Genomic DNA, 27,012 nt, shown 5'->3' with positions numbered 1-27,012 from the left:
AGCTAATCAATGCTAGAAGGACTCTAGTTAACTCCTGAGGGAAGGCAAATATAAACAGCAGCATTCAAATCGATGTAAAATGACCCCCACCCCCCGCATTTGGTTAGGGTGGCTGCCAGCAGGCCTGTGCGGCAAGCTCCGGCTGTCAGGGGAGGCAGGCTCCGTCCTCCTTGGAGGGCAGGACTGAACGGGGGACCCCCTGGCCATCAGGGTCCAGCTGCATTCTGGCTGGGTTCAGGTTCCACAGAAGCCGTGGCCTTGGGCAAACTAGGGGCCCTCCCTGGCCCTCAGTCTCTTCATCAGAAAGGCACTCCCTAACCTTGAAATGCACTTCTGGTTCATCAGAGGCTTTGAGTATCTTCCTTGATACTCCCCACCTTCTCAGGTGGATATCATTTCACTATTTCCACTCCGCAGATAAAGGAAATGCAATTCAGAGAAATTAAAGGACTTCACTTGGGCCTTAGGCAGGGAGAACAGGAGGGTCTTAAATCCAAGTCTTGTGACCTCAGGTCCCATATGCTTTCCTCTAGGCCCTACCATTCTGTGAAGAACTTCACATAATATTACCTCGGACGATCCATGTAAGCCTGCGAGATAGTTGCTATTGCTACTACCTGTTTACCAATTAAGAAGTAAAATCCCCAGGTTCAGAAAAGAGACCGATCCAAGGTCACATAGATTGTCCGAGTTCCCATCCCTGCTTGCGCAGATCATTATACCTCCCATACCACCATGGTCACAAATTAAGGTCCAGTGCCACTGGATGGAAGGACAGTAAGAAGGAGACATGGAGAGGCTGGGCCTGGGGTGGCCCCAAGGGGAGCCACACTCTCTCCATGCTTTGCTGCTGCCCCACGCTGCCCTCTCCAGCTGAGGAATATCCTTTTCTGGTCTGGAGACAGCCCCACGGGAACAGCAACTGTCCCTTTAGGGCCATCTGCAGAGATGGTTGTGGAGCATCCCAACCAGCATCCTGGAACCCTGGCTGGGCGTCGGATCTGGGGCTCTGTGACCTTGATTAGCTCCCCCAGGCTGAGATGACTTATTTTGCCAGCGGTCAAAGATTGCTCCTGAGGGTGAGTTCACCGTACAGTAAAACTCTGACTGTTATTCCAGCTACTTCTGAGCTTGAGTCCCTTATCTGTGCGGTGGTGGCTAGTTGGATCCAAGTCTCAGGGGGGAGACACTCCCAAGATTAAGGAGAGAACATTTCTCTCCCTCCTTTGGAAAGGGGGGCAGTCAATAGGTATCTCCTTCTCCAACATCATTTCTTTCTGTTCATTTTATACCTTGCATAGGGACACCGGAAGAGTTAGCTAGGGCTCTCTGACTATTATTAATAGTGATTTATTTTTTTAAAGATTTTATTTATTTATTTGAGAGAGAGAGAGAGAGAGCAAGCAGGGGAAGGGGCAGAGGAGAGGGAGAAGCAGACTCCCCTCTGAGCACGGAGCCGGACATGGGGCTCGATCCCAAGACCTCGAGATCATGACCTGAGCCAAAGGCAGATGCTTAACTGACTGAGCCACCCAGGTACCCTGATTTCTTACTTCTGTAGGTTGTTGCACATGTAGTTTATAGACAGCCTTCCCCCCAACCCCAACGATATCCATCTACTCCTCAGAATCAGTGTGGGGTATGAGATCATTTTAATTCCTGTCCTACAGATGGAGAAGTCCAGACTTAGAAAGTCCAAGTGACTTGTCCGAGGTCATGAACTAGAAAGATGCAGAGTAGAATCTTCCCAGCCCTTAGTCCAGAGCTTTGCTTCCTCAAACTGTCCTTTGGAACCCTTTAAAGGTGTCCTGGGGATCTGCCTCCTTTTTGTAAAAGCACCAGCTGTGGCCTGAGAGGTAATAGGTCTTAGGGAATGCAGGAGGCACTGGGGTTATTCCCGGGATGTAGGGCAAGGCTTCTCACACAGGAGGCTCCTGTCCATGTTTGATGTATAAATGAATGAATGAATAATTAAATAACCAGATCTCCGCTTTCCCAATTCCTAGTCGAACACGCCTCCCAGTACACCTCTCTCATCCTGCACGTTCATTGATCAGAAAATCTAAAAATCAGTTTTCAGCCTTCAGAGGGCCCTTTGCCCAGAGAAGACATAGCAGCAGTTTGGGAGCAGGGAGGAGAGATTTTCCAGGTGAAGAAATCGAGGCAGGGCTGGGCTTGGTGCACAGGGAGCTGCCCTTGAAGCCTGATGCCCCTGACTTCCTGATCCCTGGGGAGGAGGAGGCCAGAGCCAGCCCCATCCTTCCTGCAGGGCCTGGTGGACACGTCGCCTTTGGCGTCCAGCCAGCGCCCATGCTTCAGAACAGAGGACCACTAAGCAGGAAATGTGGCTGCCTCGTTCAAAACCCCTCCTGAATTTCATTTGTGACAAACCACTCTTCATAAACCCCCGAAATGCCCAGCGTCACCAGGGTGAGGCAAGCAATGCTGCGGAGAGGGGAAAAACAATTAGAAATACAATTAATGTTATAAAAGCCGGTCATAAATATTTGAGTTCTCTCTCCGGAGAGGAGGGACAAGATGACAGCTCACAATTCCTTGTATTGACAAAAGAGGAAACAGTCCATGAAACTGGTCATTTGCCTGGGTATTTTTATCTATCAGATCCAAGAGTCGGAACAAGGGAAGCATGAATGATTGGATTAGCTGCCCGGCCTTTATGTGCTTTTGCAGCATCAGCAATATGCAATTACTGCAGCCCTCAGACAGACGTGGGCATGTACACACAGACACACACGCAGGCCGATGTGGGGTGGACACACTCCCGTGCAGTTGGGCAGACGTGACCCCAGGTTTACATGCTGCCATCCGGCAAGACAGAAGGCCAGATGTAGAGCCCTTCCTCTGCACTCCTGGAGAAGTACGATGGAGCCCAAGGCATCAGATAACATCTCGTCTCCCTCTCAAGGGCCCAATCCCCTCATGATGCCCTTTGAGTAGGTACCCTTTGCGCCTTGGCCCTTTCCTTCCAAGTGCCCATTTGGTTGTTCCTTGGGTGGTCTTGGCTCTGCAACATGCTGGATGCGGCGAGGCCTGTTCATTTGGCAGCCCCAGCCCCTCCAGTGTCTCGGCTCGCCCTTCCCATTCTCTGCAACTCCCTGCTGCCTCCACGCCTCTGGTGGGACTGGTGTGCAGTAAGCAGGGCAGAGACTTAGCATGGGAATTGCAAGAGCCCTGTGCCTTTTGGGACAAAGGTCCCCCCTTTGCAGGCATATGCAGCCACCTGGAACCTACGCCCACCAGCAGGAAGCACAGCTCCCTTTGCTGGGGGCACCGTGCCAGTGTGGCAGATGGGCATGTGTGTCAGCTGCCAAGGGACCTCAGATAGGATCCAAATAGGTCTGCATTTTTGGAGGGCAGGACATTCTCTCCTTTGCTCCCCTTCTCAATTGCAGGACCAGCTGATGAAACCATCTCTCTACGTGAGGCCTTGGTTCCCGTGTGCATGCATTTCACGTACCCCCATTCTTGGCGCAACTAATGGGGAGCGTGAGAAGATGGATGGGGCCTGCTCGCCTCTTCCAGGCTTCGTGTATACCTACGTCTATTCTGAAGATGGGCACCTCTGTACTGAGAAGCACGAGATCCCCAGATCTGCTTGCTGGGGCGTCGCTTTGGCTTCTCTAACAGTTGATTGCACAGTGTCAGCTTGATTACCCAAAAGTGGTGGGATGCCCACTGCCTCATGGGCAGCTCCTCCTTTGCTGGACAATTTTATTCTGTAATACAAAATCTACATCCAGATTAATTCCAGCTCTGCCCTGAAGCAACCGAGAACAGATCTGTCTTCTCTTCCTGTATGACAGCTCTTCAAATATTTTAAACCAATGCTCACATCCCAGAAGAGCCTTTACTTCTCTAGGCTAAGTATTTCCTGTCCCTTCAATTCCTATAGTCATACCTTGAGTGACATAGGACCCAGATTGCTTGTTAGGATTGTGTAGTGGAGTCTTAAAAAAAAAAAAAAAAAGGTGCTGAATGCAGACACACCTGAGACTGAGTGAGTCGCCTTCGTCCAGTGGGGCGGACCAAATGGAAGCCTGGTGTTCCCAGTCGTAGCTGCTATCTGCTGCATCTCTTCACCCACATGTTTGGATTAAATAGCATTTACGGGACTGTAACGATGTGATAAGGGATCTATCCTTATTAAAAATGGATATTATTTTAAGAATGAAAAAACAGATGCGACCTAGCTTCTGTTGGGTCATACAGCGAGTCTCTGACAGAGCAAGGGTATGAACTTATTATGGCTTTCGGCTGATTCCAAGTCAAGCAGGCTTTCATGACTAGAGATTGAGCAGGGTACTGGAAATGCATGTGATGTGCATAGGTAAGCCTGTATGTTCGTGGTGTAAGGCTATCCAACAGCTCTCAACAGACCACGCCTAGAGAGGGGGTGTGGGCACGGGCAGGTGTGATGGAAGGGGGAATTCCACTCTCTGCTCTCTGCATTCTTTTATTGTTTGAATGTTCTTAAGAATACAACATATCTAAGTAATTCCCATGTATTTGAAATGCAAATAAGATGCTTATGATTTAGACCGTAGCTGTAAATCGGATAAAATTCAATGGGTGAGCTAAAATATACTCAAGAATAAAGAAAAGCCCCCAGTGTGAGAGGCGGTATGGCCTGGTGGCCAAGACCATGGCCACTTAGAGATCTGAGGCCTAGATGCCAGTCTTGGAGCTACACTTTGCTTGCTTGACCTTGGACAAATCCATCGTTCTACTCCTTTATTTACGCATCTGTAAAATGGTAATACTAATTTTTAGTACATATCTTCTAGGTTATGTTTGTCAAGAATAATGAGCTCTTGGATTTTTTTTTTTGATTGAAGTATAATTTACAACAGTGTAATGAACCCTTTCTAGCATAGATTTATGAGTTTTGACAAATGCATAAGACCACGAAACCACTCCCACAATAAAGATATAGAACAATTCCATCAAACTCCCCCCCCCCACCAAATTCCCTTGCGTCCTTTGTCATTTGCCCACCTGCAGCCCCTGGCAACCACTGATCTGTCTTTTGTCCTTATAGTTTGCCTTTCCCAGAATATCTTATAAATATAATTATATAGTATATAGCCTTTTGAGTCTGGCTTCTTCACTTAGCATAATATATTTGAGATTCATCCCCATTGTTCAGTAATTCATTCTTTTTTTATTGCTGAGTGAGATTCCATTGCACATGAACTACAGTTTTGTATACCTATTCACTAGAGAAAGAACATTGGGGTTGTTTCCAGTTTGGGTGATTATGAATAAAGTTTCTATAAACAGTCACACACAGGTTTTGTGTGCGCATAAGTTCTTTTTGTATGGTGAATACTTAGACTGGAATTACTAGGTCATATGACAAGTACATATTTAACTTTATAGGAAACCGCCAAACTGTTTTCCAAAATGGCTAGATCATGTTGCATTCTCACCCACAAAAATAGAGTTCCGGGTGTCCCACATCCTCCCCAGCACTTGGTATTGCCAGGTATTCATTTATTTATTTCTAATTTCAGCCACTCTAATAGGTCTTCGGTGGTATCTGATTGTATTGTGATTTGTATTTCTCCAATGACTAAAAATATTGAATGTCTTTTCATGGGATTGTCTGCCATCTGTGTATCTTTTTTGGTGCAATGTCTGTTGCTCTTTTTTTTTTTTTAATGGATGATTTGTTTTCTTATTGTTGAGTTTTAAATGTTCTTTATGTATTCTAGATTGAAGTCCTGTGTCAGATATGTGTTTTGGAAATATTTTCTCCTAGTCTGTGACTTGTCTTTTAAGTGTTTTGATAGTGCCTTTGAAAGATAAGTTTTTAGTGTTGATAAAATCCAGTTTGTCAATTTTTTCTTTTGTGCATAACAATGTTGGTGTTACCTAAAGCCCAAAGACTTTTCTTTCATATTTCCTTCTAAAGGTTTTGTAGTTGCAGATTTTGCATTTAGGTCTCTGTTCCTTTTGGGTTGCATTTTATATACGGTGTGAGGTAAGATTGAGGGAGGCCTCTCATGTGATGGATGCTGCTGGACTTCTCTGATCCTCCATCTTCTGGTCAGCCAGGTGGTTTGTATTCTTTAAAGACCTTTCACATAATGCCTGTGCTAATATTTACATCCCTGCTTAACTAGGCAGGGCATTGGCAACCCAAGAGCTGCACTTCAGGTATTTGAATGCCCTGGGCATTTCTTAGGCTCAAGTAGGATGGAGTTAGTCTTTCTGAGCTACTCAGTAGCTATTTCCCACCATATCACAAAACATGCTTCATGTGTGCAGGCTGCCGGGGGTTGGGAGATGTCTAGTGAAAGATATGCTGGGTCTAGCCCGGTCCTAGATAACTCATGGGTTCTAGTCTTGATGTTTGGTTGGTCATGGTGTTTACTGGCCTGGGGCAGGAGAATTCAGCTGTCCTGGGCCTTGCACTCTTGGTTATGACCATCTGAAGAGAGCTGCCTATCAACCGACATTGACGTTCTGAGAGGTGGATGGTGGGGAGGGGAGTTGAATGTAGTCAGGTCTCTAAGAAAATGTGTGCCAGTGGAGTAAACACAAGAGTCTCTTAGCAATAGCCAGTTTTCCCTCTCCCCCTTGCTGATGATTGTAAAGACTGACAGCAGTCCTACAGCACCTGAAAAATGCCTGTGGTCTACTGTGCCCTCTGTTCTGTCCACTTTTCTCACCAGGTTGTCCCTTTCCCTTCCTGTGTGCCAATATCTCAAGCAGGAAAACAGAGGAGATGAACAAAGTAGTTCAGGCAAAGCTTTGAGGCTTTGAAGTGTGAACTCAGCAAGGGCTCCAGATGTTCGTGTTTCTACCCAAGGCACCAAAACAAGATTTAGATGCCTAAGCTTGGGATGGAAGAAAATAAGATCATTGGAGTCCTTAGCCTGAAGAGATTCTTAGAAAATTATTTTGTCCACATCCTCCAGCCTCTGATCAGAATCTCACATGCATTGTCCCAGATAGAGGAGCCCAAAAGAGATGGTTCCATCTCCCTTGGTTACTATCTCTGGCATTAACCTTGATGTAGGCATCTTGGTATTGGTGCTGGCATTTGGGCAGATGGTATCTGTAAAGACGGTGTTAGTTGGCAGGCAGAGGCAGGCTGTGGAATCAGGAGGAGGCCAGAGATAAGGTGGAGATGGGGATGGCGAGAATGAGAAATGGGAAATCCAAGTGCCTATGCTCTTTAACACCCCAGTGATTCCGAACAGTGAAAGTACATGCTCTGGAGCAGCTCCGAGGTTCTGCTCTTCCCTTGGTCAAATTACTGCATTGCCCTGGGCTGCTGCTTCTCCTTTGTAAAATGGGGAAATAAACCACCACCGCCACCACCACAACTAATTTTTGGGAGTGTCTACTATTTGGCAGGTTCTTTTTTTTTTTGGCAGGTTCTTCATATGTATTTTCTGCTTCCATCCTCCTCACGACAACCTGAGAGAATTATTATCATCCCCACTTTACAGATGAGGAAACAAAGGCACAGTGAGGTTAAGTAAAGTGCCCCAAATCCTACTTCTACTGAACCCCCACAAAGGATGAAATTATGTAAGTGGAGGTGCCACCCACCGTTTCTTTGTTTTACAGGTGATCAGTGCATACCGATGTGAGGATGAAGCCCAGGCTGGCTAATGGGCAGTTACTTAGCTTCACGGGGTTCAACGAAGGGCACAGACTACAGGGAGTTAGGGGCCCTGGGTTCTCCCTCTGGAACATGCTCTAAGTGGCCAACTGATCCAGGAACTAGACCGGCCCTCCCTGGCCCTTCATTTCCTTTATGGTAATATAAGGGCTCAGCAGAGATGATTTCTCTGGTTCCTTCTGGTGCTTACCTTCATCGTTTTATGATTCTCATGTATTCATTGTTTTATTCGATGCCTTTACATTCACAAAGGGATATTAGATTAGGCCCAGTCCCTGCGGACTGGCTTCACTGGTCCTGAGGGAAGAAGCAGAAGATACAGAGTCAGATTTCAGTGAAAGGGACAAAATTAAAAGGACTGCTTCCTCCACTTCTTTCTGCAACTCTCTGTCTTATGCATCTTTCAAGACTCTGAGCTCAAGGCCCATATGGCCTGGGAGGCCTTCCAGTACCAGCTTGGTAAATGCACTCCTTTGTAAATATAATCTGTGTGTGCAGCACAGTTTGAGCCGCATTAATTAATTTATTAACGTACTTACTTATATCTGCCTTGTGCCAGAGAGGAGTGATGGTGGCTTACACAGATATGTAAAATGGGGTGAGCTGATATACCTTGGAAGCAAATGGGAAGAGGGGATAGAAAAACAAAGGACTATTCCAGGGGATCAAGAGCGAGGCTGATGGAGGCGTACACAGGGCTTGCAGCCCTAAATGCCTACCCTGGTAGGCCCTAATTTCAGCTCCAGGGCATCTGGCAGCCAACCCGGCCAAGGTAAATGGGACAGGCTCACAATTCATCGTGCCTGTAAAATAGGGGAAAGCAAGAAGAAAGGAAGAAGAGAGGGACAAGGCAGGAGAGAAGGAATGGAAGGAAGGATGGAAGAGGAAAAAAGGAAGGAAGACAGTTAAGGAGAAACGCAACATTCCTGGTGCTGTGTGGGCCCGGGGCTTTCCTGAGGGCCTTCCTGTGTGCGTCCCCAGGAGCCGCGTCCTCAGCAACACCATGCAGTACCCGCAGCTCCTCACATCTTTAGGCTGCCCCCTGTCGCATCATCTGTCAACACAGACCGCACTTCAATTCAGAAAAACAGGGGACCAGAGGGGACACGGTCCAATGGCTAGCTCTCTGCTGACCTGGCTTAATCCTGTGGCCACTGTTAATATTTCTGGAGGGATGGATGGACTGCATACCCTTCAGGCAATCTTCCGTACGCTTTCTTTGTCTCAGCTGGGTTTTTGATGGACACTGCATGGCAGTGAGTTCGAGACTATATTCCCTGCCAAATACCTGAAGTGCAGCTCTTGGGTTGCCAATTAAATACGGACCCATATGCCTTACAAACACACAAACAGTTGGAATCTGCCAACCCTGGGGTAGGGTTGTCATTCTCTTATGAAAATTGATGCGCCTACCCAGAACCTGGACTTGATCAGAGGGCCACCCCCTTGGCTCTGAGCTGAGCTGAAAGAGTCTGCAGGGTGTTTGAGCCCCTCCTTGACCATGTCTGTGCTGTAGGGAAGAGCGACCCCTCCAAGAATGGAGACCCTTGGATGCTGTCATTAAATGCCTAAAATGAGAGGCATTGTCTCCATGATTTCCAAGTTCCCTTCCAGGCGAACATTGCTAATTCCAGAAGGAAAATGCTCCACGGGAGGAGGGCTGTTAAACACTAGAAAATTCTACCATAGGAATGGCCAAATTGCCTGCCTCCGAGATGTAGAAACCCATGCTGTCTGGGGTAAATTGAACAGATCTGCCTGGAGGCAGGGGGGTGGCCAGGATGGCCTCTGGAATGCTTATCAGAATGTTCCAGGTGGTGAGTACTCATGGCTTATCTGTCTGTCTCATGAGTGTGCCCGCCCTGACTTCGGTTACTTGTGTTCACTGGGCACACATCCCCTCCGCGTGGGGAGACACGCGCACGCACGCCCGTCCCCGACGTTGGTCTTACCCCTCCCCGCTTAGCAGCGGTGACATCGGGAGCCCCTTCTGCAGCATCTTTCCTGAGAAATGCATTAGGGCTGCGCAGCATTGCCCTCATAAAAATACAATAAACGGCCCTGCAAGCGGTCCGCAGAGTAATGACTGCAACCCAGTGGCGTTCTTGGAAAGGGCCTCTTCAGAAGCAAAGCCGAGAAGACTTAACAGAAATCTTTGGGGTAATTAGGTTTCTGGAGTGCACAAACCTCTTAAATCATTGAGAGTCAGAGAAGACTTGGTCTGTAAATCATACATCATCAGGCTAGGCTGAGCCCGAGGCCTGCCTCCACTGCCCCCTGCCTTACCCCTCCTGAGTGGGCTGGTGGCCATGGGGCAGCCCCACTTTCATGTTGGTGGCAACTTCTGACCCTCCGTGGGGACCCACCCTGACCCACAGAGGAAGACTTTCATTGCTGAGAGGCACAGGGAGGCCGAGGCAGAAAGCTGGTCTTGGTGAGGCCTCACAAGGTGAACGGATCCCTGGCTCCAGATGGATGGCTGCGATGTTTGAACAAAATTTTGTTCAGACTCATGATTCCTTGTCAAGGATGGAAAAGAAAACTTTGCCACCTACTTCCTTCTAACTCCCCAGAGAGCCTTTCCCCACCCTCGCCAGGATGCCGGCCTCAGGAGTGGTTGAGAGCCCAGTAGCCTGCAACGGGGTGCAGAGTGTAGACAGTCCGAGGGACCAGGCCAGGCTGGCTTGCCTGCTTTTCCCAGTGAGTCCTCTGGCCCTGCCCTCCAACCTTCCTCACCTCCTCCTGGATGGAGAGGAAAGGGGGACCCTCCTCCCCTGTGCTCCTGGGCCCCCACCCCGCCTCTCCCCCTGGGGGTGCTGGGGGTGGCCAGGCTAAAAGGCCGATTCCCAGCTGCGCTGCCTGGGAGCTGGGTCAGGTGGCAGGGAAGGAGTGGAAAGCAATTGGGGACTTCTGGGGCCTCTGTGGCACGCACGCCTTCAGGGCATTTAGGGAAAGTAGATTAAGAAATCTTTTTCCAGATAAGAGAGGCCTGTAAAGAGGCCAAAGAAAGGGAAAAACACCCCCCTTTGATCACAGGGGATTGTAATTACTCAGATATTGATTGGGATAATAAGTTTGCCAAAACTCCAGAGAAAGAGAGATATTCCTCTAGGTATTTTGCTTTTGCAGGATTTGCTGAGCTCCTCTGTGAAGTCAAAGTCAATTTGGAGGCCTGGCTTTGGCCCTGAAGCCCCCGGAATGGGAGTCGGAGGCCTTTGGCTCCTGTAGCCAGTGCAGTGCACGCCCTGGTGCACTGTCCTCCCTCCCACCTTCCAGGGCTGTCCCCGCCGTCCATATCAGCATGATCATTGCTGTTACTCATAACCCTTGGGGGCTCATTGGGTTGAGTGGCAGCAAGAACTGAAGCTGTTCTCAAAAAAAGAGTGAACCCCTCACCCTGGACTCCAGAATCTTCTGTGGCAGTTTGCTTGTTTCTCGGCTATAAGCCTTCTCTCTGGTTTTCTCCTGCATTATGCCCCCATCATGTGTGTGTGTGTGTGTGTGTGTGTGTGTGTGTGTGTGTGTGCACGCACACCCACCCAGGCCCACACACGGGTTTGGGCACGACCTCCCTACACACTTCAAGCACATGTCTTTCCTGCGGTGTTCACATGTCCCCATCCATCCCCACCCCACTCGCACAGTGTGTGGGGTCAAGGGCCCTGGCTGTGGGGTCAGATGGACTCAAACTCAAGGCCTGCAATCCTGAGCATGTCCCTTTATCTTTAGGGGTGTCAGAGTTATCTGTAGAATGGGAATACTGGCACACCAACACCATCTTGCACGGTTGTTGAGAAGAGCAAATGAGATGGTGTAAAACGTTTGGTACAATGCTGCCTTGTTGCAAGCACCCAATGGAAGTGTTGGTCATTGCTTATTAGGCTCCACCCTCCCTCTGAGATTTTTGCACGGATAACTGCTCCTGTAGAAGCTTCTCTCATCATAACTGCAAACCAAGGCTCTTTTTGACCTGCAGGGCCTAACTCAGACCTCAGCTTTGCCCTAACCTGCACCTCCCCCTTTTGATCCCACTGTGGCCGTATGTACCTCTTAGGGCTGTCACCACGGCTCGCTGTGAATTCTGAAGGCTTGGAAATCGAGGAGGGCAGGGGTGTATGATTTCTTCGTCTTTCAATCTCCCCTGCTTCTATCTAACATAACACTAACCACACCTAATGTATAGTCAGGATGCAACACATTTTGGTTGATCTTTTATAATCATACTGAGCATTTAGTGAGCAATTACTATGGGCCAGCCTCTTTTCATGATCACACTTGATCCTCCTACCAACCTACATTTTATAGATGTGGAAAGTGAGGCTGTGGGCAGATGCAATCCCTGTGTGGCCACAACAACTGATGTGTGGCTAGGCGTTGCTCCAAACGTGGGGTGGTCTGTTTCCTCAGCCCACAGTTACCTAGGACGAGGCCGACCCAGCACATCTTTTGATGGACATCTCCCAACCCCCAGGCAGCCTGCACACGGAGCAGCTTCCAGCTCTCAGCGTGCTCCGCGGGAGGAGCAGCAAACAACTACGGAATAGCTTGGAAAGATTGCAACTCCATCCTGCTCGAGTCTAAGAAATGCCCAAGGCAGCAGAGGCCAGCCTAGTTAAGCAGGGATGTAAATATTAGCACAGGCATTACGTGAAAGGTCTTTAAGGACTATAAACTGCCTGGCTGAAGGCAAGGTGGAAGGTCTGTGAAGTCCAGAGGCAGGCACTGTGAGGCCTAGGCTGTGCTGAGGGGCCAGGGCACCGTTGCCTGTCGATGAAGGACCCCTCACATATATCTAGGCCTCCAGAAGGGGAGAAGGGCGGCTCCTATGGAGCATCAGTGTTGGTGGGGACCTGGCATCAGAGCTACGGAAGCGTAGCCTCAGAGTGCAAGCTCACTCCTTTCTCTCCTTCTGGACTGCTGACGCCAACGGGACCCCACCCCTCTCTGATTCTTTCCATGAGCATTATTCCATGCCTGCTCCAGGGCTGCTGGCAGGATGGGCCCTGCGGAAACAAATGGAAACTTGGCACTCCAACCTGGAGGGACTCGCTGTCGGGTGAGGCACAGGACACATAAATCACTCCAATGTGTCATTACAGAGGATATTCAAGTGTTCTGGGAAAAGGGAGGAAGGCTTCAGGGAGGAAGCAGTATAGGGGCTGAGGAGACTTTTAAGGACAGAAGAATTCAGGGAGGTGGCATGTGGTGGGGACACTGAGCAGAGGTCATAGTTTCTTTTCTTTTCTTTTTTTTTAAGATTTTATTTATTTATTTGAGAGAGAGAGAGAGTGAGCACAAGTGTCAGGGGAGAGGGAGAGGGAGAAGCAGACTCCCCGCTGAGCAGAGAGCCTTATGCAGGACTCGATCCCAGGACCTGGAGATCATGACCAGAGCCAAAGGCAGATACTTAACCTACTGAGCCACCCAGGAGCCCCGGAGGTCATAGTTTCATACATGCTCGGAGGCATGAGAGGCTCTGCTCCATCCACGATGGGCTTACGGGAGAGCCCCGGGTGTCTAGGGGTAGGATATGTGAGCAGCTGCAACAGAGAAAATCTGAAAGATATGGTGGGACACAATCGTGAGAAATCAATGAAAGACATGTTGTTGAATCAATCAACAGATTTATTTATTGAGCATCTGCTATGTGCCAAGTATGGAATCTGTCACTGGGACTATCATGGCAAGCAAACCGGAGTCGGTCTCTGTCTCCTACATTGGATGGCCATATGTCCCAGTTTCCTTCTTGTCTTGGAGTAAGTACTACTAAAGCCTCCTTTTACTTTCAGAAACGTTTCTGTTTACACTACCATTTGTGTGGTCATTCATTCTACCTATAGAGCTTCAGTCTAGGGCAGAAAACAGACATTAACAAACAGGCCCTCGGATACAGAACTTTCCGACCGTGCTGGGTGCTGTGAAGGCAGGGGGCAGATGGCACTACGCGTGCCCCGGGGAGCAGCTCCAGCCTCCGGAGGAAGTCTGACTTCTCTCAGGCAACACGAAGACATAGAAGGTTTTTAGGTTGAAAATCTCAGCTTCAGAATTCACAGGATCTCTACATTTGTTGAAGATGTTTCTCTCTCTCTCTCTCTCTTTTTTTTCTCCCTCAGTTAGTCACAGTAAAAAATTGAAAAAAAAAATAACACTTTTCATTACAGAGCATTTCACATCATAAATGAGCCTCCCGGGTATATTTTTCTCATCAGGGAGGCAGAGAGGAAGTGCAAAGCCAGCGAGTCGGCCGAAGCTCGTTTTCCACCGTCCTTGCTCTTGCCTCAAACCAGCGGCCTGATGATGTGCAAGTTCCTACACCCGGCTGGCCTCGGCTTCATCGTCTCTAAGAAGAGGGGTGGCCTTTCCCGCTTCCACAGAAGGGGGATTGGGAACACTGGAAGCCGGGCGAGTGAGGACACTCGGGGATGCACACAGCAGGCATCCTAAAAGGGAAGCTGTTATTAGATTATCTGAGCTTATGATTGTTTAAGAAAAGGTACCAAGCCTGGTGGAGAAATGTATTTAATTAAAAACATAGTAAACTGGGGATAATGTGGAGGTCAGTGGACAATGAAGGCAAAGGCCCATGGGGTTTCAGTCACTCGATGGAAATCAGGTTGAGAACAAAAGTCTCCAGTTGTAACCAGTGCCCCATTGGGGGAGGGGATGTTAATAAATAAATAAAGGGGGGGCAGGGGCTGTGCATGTGTCAGGCAGGAAGTATGTGGGAAATCTCTGTATCTTCTTCTCTAAAAATTAAAGTCTTAATAGAATTCACAAACAGAACAAACACATACCCACCGTTTCCAGCTGGACCCTGCATGGGCCTTAAGCACCAGAATCGGCTTGCTGGGCAGCCTGAGAAGAACGGGAGAGAGGTTTCTCGAAGAGTAGATCCTGGAAAACCCACAGTGTCCTGCAAAGCCAGGCCGTGACAGTGGATGCCTGTGACATCAGACAGCGAGGCCTTGACAAGAGTATCTGAGTTCCATCTATTTTTTGCTCTCCCACCTTCCTCTGGCCTGCACGAAACTCCCTCTGCAGGGGGAGGGTGGCTGCTGAGAGCAGTGACACAGTCCCAAAGCCCCAGAGCGGGGACAGGCCAGCTGGGTGGAACGAAAGAACCCGGGGACTGTTCAAGAGGGTGAGGGAGATCCAAACTCTATGGGCCCCTCGATGTTGCAGGATATTCGGATACTCCAAGAGCTAGAAGTGTGTTAACTGCCTCCGTCCAAGTCTGGCCAGTGTCTGGACTGGGAGACCAGACTTCTGGGGTCTGCATCTCATTTTCTTTCTGATTCACCTCTGCTGCTGTTCTGCAGTATATTTTTGGGGGCTGCCATAACAAAAGTACCAGAGCCTGGGAGGCTAAAATGGTAGAAATTTATTTTTCCCCCATTCTGGAGGCTGGAATGTGAGCTTGAGGTGTGGGCAGGACTATTTCTTCCCTTTGTGCATGTCTGTGTCCTCATCTCCTTCTTTTAAAGAACCAGTCGTATTGGATTAGTGCCCACCCTAATGACCTCCTTTAACCTTAATGATCTTTTTTTTTTTAAGATTTAAAAAAGAATTTATTTATTTATTCATGAGAGACACACAGAGAGAGAAAGAGGCAAAGACATAGGCAAAAGGAGAAGCAGGCTCCATGCAGACAGCCGGATGCAGGACTCGATCCCAGGACCCCCGGGATCAGAACCTGAGCCAAAAGCAGACGCTCAACCACTAAGTCACCCAGGCGTCCCTTAATGACCTCTTTAAAGACTCACATCTCTCAATACAGTCACATTCTGAGGGACTGGCAGGTTAGGATTTCAACACATGAATTTTGGGAGGACGTAGTTCAGCCTACAACGTACAGCCAGGCAAGTGGCATCCCTTGGCTGAAGAGGAAAGCAGGTTGGTTGTTGGTTGGCCTAGTGGGGCATCCTTCCTTGGAGAGAAGAAGCACTGAGAGCCCGGTAGTTTTGGGGAAGGAAGCAGGGTAAACCCCTGTCTGAAGACTCCCGGCTTCCCCCAGGTCCACTGGACAATTCACTATTGATGTGGTTCCCAAACCCCATCCTCTTGCCCCCAACATCCTTCTGTTAGGAAGGGGATCTGTTTTCTGTTTCTGGCTGAGGAATAGGTGTCTTTTCTGAGATCACCTGGGACTGTCCAAATGTATTGGTCTTTTGCCGAAGCTCCTTTACCAGGAAAGGACTCTCAGCCCCGGAAGATCCTGTGCAGAAAGCTCCCCTTCTGTGAGATAAGAGGGCCAAGGAATTTACTGTGTTTCTTTCCTCTTACCCCTTCCTTCCTCTGCAGGCGAAGGCAGGAGACCACACCTGTGTTTGTAATCTCACACACATGCTGAGATCCACAAATGTGTCATTAGCCCACCAGGCTGGCACAGAACAGCTGCATCTGAAGGTGATTTAGCACAGGTAGGTCCCCACTTACGGATGGGCCGGGTTCCAAAGATTTGCTTGTAAGTTGGTTACCATGAAGTGGGAATGTTTTTCCTCTCAGAGAAAAAGTGTTAAATGGAGGGGAAGGTTTTCAGGGAACTCCTTGAAAATCTATTAACTCACACAGAACGAAAGTAGTAAATAAGGCTTCCGTCCCTAGCACCTAAATGCCACACACACCCCAGCAATTCAGTGGGAAAGGGCGTTCTGAGTTCCAACTCTGTGTATCAGGTTGATGCTTTTTCGTCATCCATGAAGCCGTTCTGACAGCAGCCATGTGGAAAGGGGACTTAATTTTAAGGGAGGGAAAGAAGGGGAATATTGGGCCGGGTGCATGTGGACACCACGAAAGCAGGGCATAAAAGGTGCAAAATAGGCACATTTTTCAAAGCATGCACATGTAGTTGACTCTACATACGTCTCACAGTAACCTTGCAAGGTAAGTGTTACGATGTCTGCTCTAGAGCAGTGGAGTGTGGGACCCAGAGATGTCAACGGAGTTCTTCAGGGTCACACAGCAGAGACAGTTGCAGCTTTCAAGAGTGCAACACGTCTCACATCTGCATCTGATGTTCTGGGTCAGTGCCTCTCCAGCTCATCTGTGCCAGAGAATACAGGCCCTGGGTTTTAATGAGTCTGGAAGTCCCTGAATGGTCCACCCTGGCAGGGAGCATAGGCCTGCTCTTTTTGGGGAGAGGCCACGACCCTGAAAAGGAGTAGGAACAGGGCATCCCGTGCTGCTTTGTGAGTGGCCAGGCAGAGGTTGGGAGTTGGTGGCAGCCCGTGCAGATTGCAGAGATTTTAGGATAAATGGTGATTTTCTTCCTTGGTGATTTCCCAAGGCTACTGAGGCCTGACAATTCTGGCAGGGAAACCAAATTTAAATGAGTCCCTTTTCAAGTCTGCCGGAGGGGTAGGCATTAGTCAGAGAACTAACAACCTCGCCTCACTGTTTCCTGTGCTCTGCGCACTGTGTTAGGGGGTCACGAGGAAACACAGTCATTGTTCCAGAGGTACTTTGTACGTGGACCGGAGAAGGCAAACAAACAAACAGGTCTTGCACAAACTGACAAAGGAAATGCAGAGCGAGCCTGGGTAAATTCCTCTACACTGAGAACAGAACTACAGGGGGGACCTGTGGTCGTCAGAGGAGGGGCAGGTGCACTCACATAAGGCTCCTGGGCCGGTCACGAGGAGCCCCAAGGGATGTGAGAACTGGGAAGGTGTCTGCATATTTGGTCCACCACACGGATTTTCAGATGGGAAGTGGAGACTCAGATGGCTAATGACTGGCCTGAGGATCGAACGGTGAATAAGAGAGTCCAGATCAGAAGTCAGGTGCCCCCTCCGGGGTCTAGTTGCTTTTATAATTACATCTGAAGTGTGGGGGGAAGAACCAGCTGAAAAAGATGTCAGAGGAAGGGAGTAGGGGGAGAGGACTGCATGGACGGGCGTTCACACTGAGCAGAAGTGAGAAATTGGAGGGATAAGGTTATGGAGGTCATGTGATCGAAGACCTCGAAGGCCGAGAAGACTACCTTTGTGTTTTGTGGGTTTTTTTTTTTTTTCATGATTGGCAGTAAGGTCTGGAGGATAGACTCCCTCTAACCATCTTCTAGGGCTTTCTTCTGCTGATATTATTTGTCAAAAGGATTATTCTGCGAAGGCTCCTCCTTAAATCAAAAGCTCAGAGTCTTTTGGCTTTTAGAGTTCACCTGGGATGGGAACCTGGGTCAGAAATTCTGCGCTCCCTGCTCCACACTGGAAGGTAGGGCAGAAAGGCCCAGACCTCGAGGGCTCTGCACATGGCCAGAGATAAGGATTCGTTTTGTAACCCGGTCAGAGATAAGGACTTTTGCTGCCCAGAACCGGATCCCTGTTGGCCAGGTCTCAGCCTTCTCCATGTCATCTCGGGCAGGACCCCACCGGGCTCCTTGAAGGGGTGGCCTCGTGTGTGTGGATGCTTGGATGGGGCAGGAACGGGAGGGAGAGGGCAAGGAGCCTGCCGAGGAGGCCAACGGATGCAAGGCTCGCCGCTGATCCGCAGCTTGCTGCCGTTGGGCTGTGGATCCTGCAGAAACAGGGCTCCAGCACCAGGGGAGACTGTAAGGGTCAGGAACTACAAATTGTCAACCACAGTGAAGTGAGATGAATCAATCTGCAGTGACCTAATAGACAGGAGGAAAGCCTGCTAACAGGAGGCTCAGAAAAGGCTCCCAGGATGTGCGGGGCCGCAGGAGGTCACGACCAGGCAGCTCTGGCCACTCGGACAGCGGGCTCGGGCAGCTCCGGTCACAGGCTTGTTGGGGTAGAGCCAGGCCAACGGCGGCCCACAGCATTCCCCCCCCCCCCCCCCCCCCCCCGCCCCCGCAAGGGTTGGGTCTGAAGGTGGTCCCAGGGAGCAAGCCTTCCTTCTCTACTGTGGTCAAGGACCCTGCAGAGAAAAACATTGCTTTTATTCACATGGCTGTCATTCTTTTCTGGTTATAATACATCTTTTGTTTTTCTTTTCTTTTTTTTTTTTTAAGATTTTATCTATTTATTTATGAGAGAGAGAGAGAGGCAGAGACATAGGCAGAGGGAGAAACAGGCTCCCTGTGGGACTCGATCCCAGGACCCCAGGATCACGCCCTGAACTGAAGGCAGATGCTCAACCACTGAGCCACCCAGGTGCCTATAATATCTGTTTCTTATTGGAAATATGGAGATATCTATAGAAGGATGTAGGTCAGTAGTCACGATACGCCACCAAAGATAGTTTCTGTTAATATCCCCCCCCCCAGGTATACACAGCTTAAAATAAGATTGGAATTATATTATATTTATATTCTTAATGATCTTTGTCATGTAAGATTATATCATGAGCCAATTCCCATCCCACTAAATATTATTCCATAACATGTTCTAAAATACTTGATAGTGTTTAATTCTGCAGACATATGTGTATTTAGGTGACCAACTATTGCTGGATACTTAGATTATTTGCAGATTTGCATCACTGTGAATATTACCACAGGGAACATCTTTGCATCATGGTAATGTTTGACCACACTCCTGATGATTTCCTTCGGGCACTTTCCTAGAAGTGGAGTCCGTGTTTCCAGGGCTCTTGTTGCACATTGGCTAACACCCCCCACCACCTGGAATGTGATGCCGACTTGCTCTTCCATTCATCAGGAGCTATGACAGTGCCCGTTTCACTGCCCATTTGCCAATAACTATGAGTTACGACATTCTTTTGGATGGAAGGTCATCTCTTCCAAGTCATGCTCCGCTTGCTGCCAGCGCGAGCTTTGAACACGGCAGCTAACTTCTTCATGTTTGTGGGCAGCGCTCACTCAACCCCCACGTGGGGAGAGTCAGAAAACTTAAGAAGCTGGAGGCTGAACCTGATCACCAGGTGCTGGGGAGGGAAAGGAGGGGTCCCACGGATGAGGTGAGACTTAATTCATCCTTCTCCAAAACTCAGAGTGCATTGAACTGCCATGCCAAACCCCTCCTCCCCGAGCTCTTGCCCAGGAATGCTCCCTGGCTGATGAGGAAATGAGAGAACAAAGCAAGCCTACACAAAGGCGGGCTTAGTGCTCTGGAAGGCCAGCGATGTGCAAAGCCCCTGACGCTAAGCAGAGATGAAAACGTTAATGGTAAGACATCCAAAGGAAATGTATTCCATATGTACAGCCCGGCTGGCGGCAGAGGAATACAAATGCACTTGGAGATTAGCAGAGGCGAGCGAGACCAGCAGTTGGACTTCCTTCCCAACACGGTTAGGTCCATTTTAGCTGAAGGTACTGGGGTGCTGAATTTGACCGTCTCCTTGACTCCGGTAACAGGTAAACTCCTCAGATGGCAACTTATTTTCAATAATCACAAGAGCCACAATTTATTGGGTGGGCCCAGTAGAGTATGAGGTGTCTACTGTACACTCATGGTACTTGCTTTTATGCAACTCATTGGATCATCTGAACAGGCCTGAGAAGCAGCAACCATCCCTGTATCCCAGATGAGCAAATGGATGCACCATGGGATGAAGTAAGTGGCCTAATTCATCTGACTGGAAGAGCCTGGATCTTAAATCAGGCCTATCGGGTCCATGGCCTATGTTCTTTCCATGGTGACGCCTGAGTAGGGCCTGGTTTCCAGATTCCTGGAGGTGAGGAGATGGGGGTCAGAGGGGCCCTCACAGTTTGGGAGCCTGAGAGACGAGGCCTTGCAGCCATTCTGCAGATTGGCTGTGCTGGCTGACAGAAGACCATGGGCTTCCCATTCTGTCGGCCTCACATTGCTAGTGGTGACCTGCAAAGTAGGGTGGTTATCTTTAGGGTAGAAATGGCTAAAACAGGTTTTAGCATGTCCTTCCGGTGGCCGGTGAGCCAGGGCCTTCAAGACATTCCCAGACACTGCCTTGGTGATGGGTGGGTGGCTGGTATTATAACCTAAGTTTTCCTTCCAGAATCCCTGAAAGACAGGCCCTCAAAGAAATGGCCCCAGTGTCCATGGGAGGGCTATGATTTTCTGCTCATCAGACTCCAGACTGTCCTGGGAGAACTGCTTTTCCTGCATCTGGCACACCTTAAGACTTCTGGTTTGCCTTACACGTACATTCCATAGGTGGCAAGGAATGGAGTAGATGTGGAAGGAACGAGGAGCTCCTCTTAAGGAATCTCTGGGAGGCCTGGAAAATTGTCTAGTGCCTAGCCACCCCTAACTTCCTGTCTCATTAGGGCCTCCTCAAACTCCCCCAAATTGTCCCGCTGCAACATATGTTTTGCTGACCATGGAGAAATCTTAGTGCTGACTTGCTCTTTTGCTGGAAAAACACTGGACAGACAAGAATAGGATTTTTTTTTCTATTTAAAAAACAAAACAAGACAAAAACCAAAGCACAAAGCTTTTAAGTAAAGTGCTAGAGGATTGACTGTTCAGGGCAAAATGGGGAATGGCTATTATCTAAGTGAGAAACTCTGGGTTTGCTAGTCCAGCATGGAATCAGTCTCGGATTCAAGGTGACCCGTCTGTGCTTTTACTCAGTCTTTTTACTCAGATCCTGAGGCTACAAGGTGTGGTGTGCCTAGGGAATAATAATGTTAGCAGCATTTGCTGAGTCCTTCTATGTGTGAGCCACAGGGATTGAGTGCTACATATGTCACCCCATTTAGTTCTCTGGACATTGCCCTGAGGTATCATGCCCATTTTGGAGATGGGGACACTGAGGTTTACAGGGACATGATATTTCATCATGATCATGTTTATTCAAGGCCAGAGCCGGAATTCAAACCAGGCAATCCAAGACCAGAGTACATGCCCTCCACCACCTCCTTCCCTTCCAGGGATCAAGGGCTTCCACTCCAGGAAAGAATATATAATTTTCTTTTCCTTGGTCATTGAGTATTGCAAATAAATAGCCATGACAAGGCCTCTGGGAGGGTTTTTCAAGTCAGCTCCATATGATTAAAAAGGATCAATAGGACCCAATCAAACAATCTATTTGTTTTCTTGACTGTCCCTGAGAGGGGACAGGTGGCCCAAGGTATGGCACTGATTTGTCTGCTATGTGTCCCTGCTGCCATCACTGTGTTTGAGCAGGGTTACTCCAATGAGTAGTGTCCACCCTCCTCCCTACCCCACAGTCTAACTGTGAGTAGATTTGAGAGGAAAATCACTGTTTGGCTGAAGTAGGAGGAATCATAAAAACACACTGGGCTTTAGAAATGTAAATATCTGCACAGTTCGATGGATGAGGACGATGGAGAGGTGCCAGAGGAAGCCTGGATGTGAGAATCTGGCAGACAGGGATGGATGTGAAGAAACACGGGAGTGAGAGAAAAGCAGAAGGCAAAAAGCCACATGCATGGGTGGAGAGGGAAACTTTGGGACGGCCATGGGACCGCGAAGCAGCAATTCAGAGGACAGGGAGAGGCGAGCCCAACTGGCCTCTGTAGGCTGGGGGGTAAGGGAGGCACGGCTCCTTGGGCAACACACGCATGGGATGCAGCCAACAGAAAAAAGAAGCTCTGCTTCCTGCATGCCCCAGGCTGCTTGGAGAGGTTTAGGGAAAACTTGTGGAGTCGTTTTTCCCAAGGTGGGGTTCCTGGACCAGCAGCAACAGCATTGCCCGGGAGCAGGTTAGAAATGCACGCTTCACGCCCTACACCAGACCCCCTGAATCAGACACTGCGGGCCCGTCCAACGGTGTGTATTTTAGTAAGCCTTCCAGGTGATCTGATGCACGTGGGAGTTTGAGAACCCCTGGCGCAGAGGGATGGGGAGAAGGAGGCACTGAGGTCAGGAGTACGTGGATGTCTCGCTCAAATGCAGGTGTCAGAGGGGAAGAGATAAAGAACAGTTTCGTTCTAGTGGAAAAGTGTACTCTGCCTGGGGATCACGGAGGTTCATCGGAGGAGAGTGGGAGAGGGGGAGGAGCTACCTGCAGTCGTTCCTGGAACCAGGCGGGATGTGGAGGGAGGCCGAGCAGCCAGCGGAAGGCTCGTGAGCCAAGCCAGTGACAACACAGCCTGTTAGAGGCCAATGACTGGTCTTAATGGTGCCAGAGCTCTAACTGTCAAGTTTCCAGAAACTTGTAGGAGAGTGGGGTGGGGGGGGGGAGGTGCTAATGGATGGGGTGCTGGGGGGAGTTAAGGCTCCAGTGGGCTTAAGGAGTGGTCTCCACTCTCATTTCCTTGTTGCCGTGGTAGAAACGCAACCAATGGCCAGCAGGCCCAGAGATCCTTTTGTCTGGATGTCACCCTTCTCCTATTTTCTCGGATCCTCCCCTAGACGAAGATTTGAAGAATCCAGGTCTGAACGACTGTAGCTCCTGTATACAGTGTGACCTGCCATTGAAAACAGGGCTCAGGCTTTGGGCAGGAGAAGCCTGCTCAGGGCGGGAAGGCTGCCCACGTGGCCTCAGCCTTTCCGGGCTCTGTGGCCACACAAAGGGTGGATGGGGGTCTCCTCCATCTTCATTGCTTTTCTTTTGTTTTTATTTTATTTCTTTGTCTACTCTTGATATGGGAAAGAGATGGATGGGCTGCGAGCTGGAGACATTTCTGTCTGAACTCTGACATTCTGGTTGTTTTATTTAAGGCCGATGCCTACCCATGCTGCACTCTGGGACGAGGAGGGACTCCCCCACCATCCCAGAGCTCGGCGGCGGCAGGCCAGGCGGGGGCTTCTCATGTTCACCTGCACTTATTGCTACACAAACCTTCTAATGATCCAGGGAGACTTCTGCTTGGGTAAATAATCATTACTGTACTTACAGTTTTGATAATGTTCATTTTGGGCCTTCTTAATGTAGATTCAAATCTGCTCTGGAGATTGTATTTTAAGAAAAGGCATTTTTGCATGCCTCTCCATTTGGATTAACTGGCTGACCACCTGGAGGCCTCTTAAGGTGGAGACTTGGAGACTTGGAGACTCCTAGTGTTAACAGACAGCATGGGTGGTGGTGGTGGGGTGGCTTCTGTTCTTGTTAATAGATTAGGAGGAACCAGCTAATGAATTTGAGGAGAAAAAAAAAAAAACGACACCCAGTTGAAAGCAATATCCATTAGTGTAGCACACTCAACACAACCATGAATTATTGTGTTGATTGGAGGAGACAAGCCATAAATTTCTCCTATTAAAGTTCTTGACTCACAATATCAGGCAGAGACTAATGACTTAAAAATAATATGGGCAAATGTCATCAGAATACAGATGACCTGGCTGGTAGCCCCAGCAGGGAGCTCCCATCTGATGTCTTGGACAAAGCAGAGTTCATTTTGGAGATGGGGTAGGATGCATACCATCTCGTATGTCATGGGAATGTTTTATTCATTTTATTTATTTTTTAAAGATTTTATTTATTCATTCATGAGAGACACAGAGAGAAAGGCAGAGACACAGGCAGAAGGAGAAATAGGCTCCCTGTGGGGAACCCGATGTGGGACTCAAACCCAGGAACGTGGGATCATGACCTGAGCCGAAGGCAGATGCTCAACCCCTGAACCACTCAGTCATCCTGGGAATGTTTTATTTTTAAACAAAAAGAGGTACTCTGGAGACACCTGTATTTTCCTCCAAAAGACAGGTTGGAGATTAAGGGTAAAGCTCCAGGAAGGGAAACTCAGGGAGACCCTCGAGGTGGACTCTGGTCCCCGTCTGCTCTGAGCTGGGATCATCTGCACAAAAGGTTCCAAGCAGGCCAAACCCAGGGAGGAAGGTGGTGAACACATCTGGACACCTGCTGGGGTGGACTTTCCCCCTTTGCTTCTGCTGAGGGCAGGTCTCCTTCTCTTTCTCTATCTTCATTCCATCTCCATCCACTTCGGAAGTCTTCGACTAGGCTCTGGAGTCCCTCTTTTTTGACTATATATTTTTTTTCTTCTCCGTACATAAGTTCATATATCAAATCCTCTCTCCTTGATCATCCAGGCAGCCATTTGAAGACCATCTGCTCAGCCTTCCTACATCAGCAGCTGGGAGGCGCTGCTTCCCCAGCCCCCCAGGCCACGCCTGTCCTAACACCAAACCCGCTTCCTCCCTCCTTGCCAGTCACCCTCCAGGTGAGCCACCAGAGTGCTCATCCCCAGGCAGGAACCAACTTAATGGCAGAGTCCTACTATTTGTTTCTTTGCATAAATTAATGTTAACTACGCAATAGCTTCCATGTATTCTTTTTGCCAGCATGGGCTTGATTTTTCTAGTAAGAATTCTCACCTCTGTGTTTCTTAACTCATTCTACTCTTGCTCTGTCCCACACCTGCCCCGACATCTGAGTCACCCACAAACTAGCGACACAGAGAAGGCCTTCAGCCAGTGTGTAACCGAGTGAGGCTATGGGGGCGTCCTCTGGGCTGTCTTCCGGAGAACCAGTGAACAGAGCTTCTAGGGATTTGGGGTCCGTCCCGGAGAACACCCAGCCCCAGATGAAGCCCATACTCTTCTTTGTAGGCAGCACTGCTGTCTGGGAAGACGTCTGGCTCTGGCACCGGGCCTGGCTCTCTGAATTGCAACCTTGCTGTCTTAACTACCCCTCCTGCCATGATACCCCAAAAGGGCAGCATGAAACTAGCATTCGGGGAGCATCATCAGATGTTATGCAACCGGCAGTGTTTTATATAAAAATCATGCCCAAGTTCACACTTACCCAAGCTTGCTACAGATGCCACAGTGCCCGGAGGAGGAGGCCAGGCATTAATCCCACACCACCTTTATGGAGGTGAGGCCCTGACTTGGACCCTGACACAGGACAATCTCCCACTTTTTACTCTGTTCATTCTGTGCTCTGAGGCCTCTTGTAGGAGAATGGAGCACCTAAACACAGTTCTGGGAGGTTCCGTGAGATCATTTTTCTCCTTTTCTTCTCTCCCCACCCCCTCCCCACTTTTTTTTTATTTTTTATATTTTATGAACAAGGATGAAAGTAAATGTGAACTCGAAACAATAAGGCACGGGAAAAAAATCACAGAAATAACTTAATTAAGTTTTTAAAGATTTCCATGCTTGAATAAATTAGCCTTCTTGCAAATGTCACAACATTCAGAAAAAAAAATTGTAATCAATGGAGCACAATGCTTTCGTGCTCTTTATTTAAACGAAAGCTCCATTGGTGCGTTTCCTTTACCCCTGCTCCTCCCTGCAGCTGCGGCTCCCTGGCCTTCTCAGCTCCAGGCAAGGGCACCAGACTCGCAAGCACACAGGCAGGCAAGTCAGCAGATCCCGGCCTGCTGCTGGGCAGGAGGGGAGGACCGTGGTGAGGGCAGAGGGTGGGAGGACTGAGCTTTTCCTTGGCCAGAGTGAGAGCTTGTGGTTTTGGCTCTCCTGTGAGAGGTAGCAAAATCTAATCCATCTTTGAGGGCTGAGGTGTCCTAGTCTTCGGCCAAAGTGGGGGGCTCGGGAGATCTTTCCTTCAGAGCCAGGATGGGAGTATGATGAGGTTCAGACCCAGCTCCACAGGATGGGGGTAGGGGTGGTTACAGGCTAGTCTCCTCCTCACCCTGCAGTGCGTGGTGCTCACCCCTCTCCCAGGCCCTTCCTCTTTGCCAGGGGAAGGAGATTACAGGAGGCAGGGCAACGGAAAAAGAGGGTGGAGGGGAAGGGGAGGGGCGGGGGGCCCTGCCTGCAGCCACACGGACAGATTTCCACCTCCAGGAGGGCAGACTGCTGGGGTTAATGAGTACGTGCAGCACTGCCTCAGATTTGAGTGGTGAGTGATGTCATGCTGGCTGCCCGGCCCTGCTATAATGCAGCTGTCAGGGCCCCATGGGGAAGACTTGGGGAGAAATACGAGAAGCAGAAAATGCAGCAAAAGGCCCAGTCAAGTGAAGGGAAATGGAATTACAGTAATGCTGAAAGCAGGCACACTGGAGAATTAAAACACTTTGTTTGGGAACCAGATTCTACTCAGCCCGGGTTATTAAATTATTTATTGTTTGCATCTCCAGTAATGGGAGAGAGTGATGGGGGAAACGATCAGCCAGGGCAGGAATTGTTTTAATTACCAGGCACATTCGGGGCCACCCTGGATCAAGCCTGGTGCCCCCGAGCACGGGCCTGAGTGAGGTGGAAACGGGATGTTTCAGTGCTTTAATTAGATTAATCGAGTCCATTTTCCATTAATAACCCTGAGATGGGTTGTATGATGATCCTTCAGACTTACCATGGCAGACACCAGCCCATTTCCCAAGGACTCCACGACTCCAGAATGCTCCACTGTGATGAAGAGGCGGCATGCACACTGATGGATACGGCGGGGACTCTCGTCTGCCAGCACCACTGGGTTTGGAGTGAGGGTGGTGACAGGCCTGCGGGAGGCGGGGAGGGGCCCGGGAAATGGAAGACCCGCTTCCTCCATTTGTTGGCCATGCTCTACCCTTTGGCAGTCTGGGAGTTTGGGAAGGTGGGGGAATGATAATCGGGCCATGC

At 49.2% G+C, this 27,012-nt stretch overlaps 1 protein-coding gene across 1 annotated transcript in view; it reads left to right on the top strand.

Moving 5' to 3' along the window:
- Positions 1-5,864, top strand: part of LOC119876283 — a 56,629-nt gene extending 50,765 nt beyond the window's left edge. The window contains exon 4 of the mRNA XM_038535572.1: positions 3,414-5,864. Within this exon, the coding sequence (XP_038391500.1) occupies positions 3,414-3,671 (258 nt within the window). The 3' untranslated portion in view covers positions 3,672-5,864. The remainder of the gene's footprint in view (positions 1-3,413) is intronic.
- The last annotated feature ends 21,148 nt before the right edge of the window (positions 5,865-27,012 follow it).

This window comes from Canis lupus, chromosome 5, assembly GCF_011100685.1.
Source record: "Canis lupus familiaris isolate Mischka breed German Shepherd chromosome 5, alternate assembly UU_Cfam_GSD_1.0, whole genome shotgun sequence".
In the NCBI taxonomy this organism is placed as follows: domain Eukaryota; kingdom Metazoa; phylum Chordata; class Mammalia; order Carnivora; family Canidae; genus Canis; species Canis lupus.
This window is presented reverse-complemented; position numbering and strand designations above follow the sequence as displayed.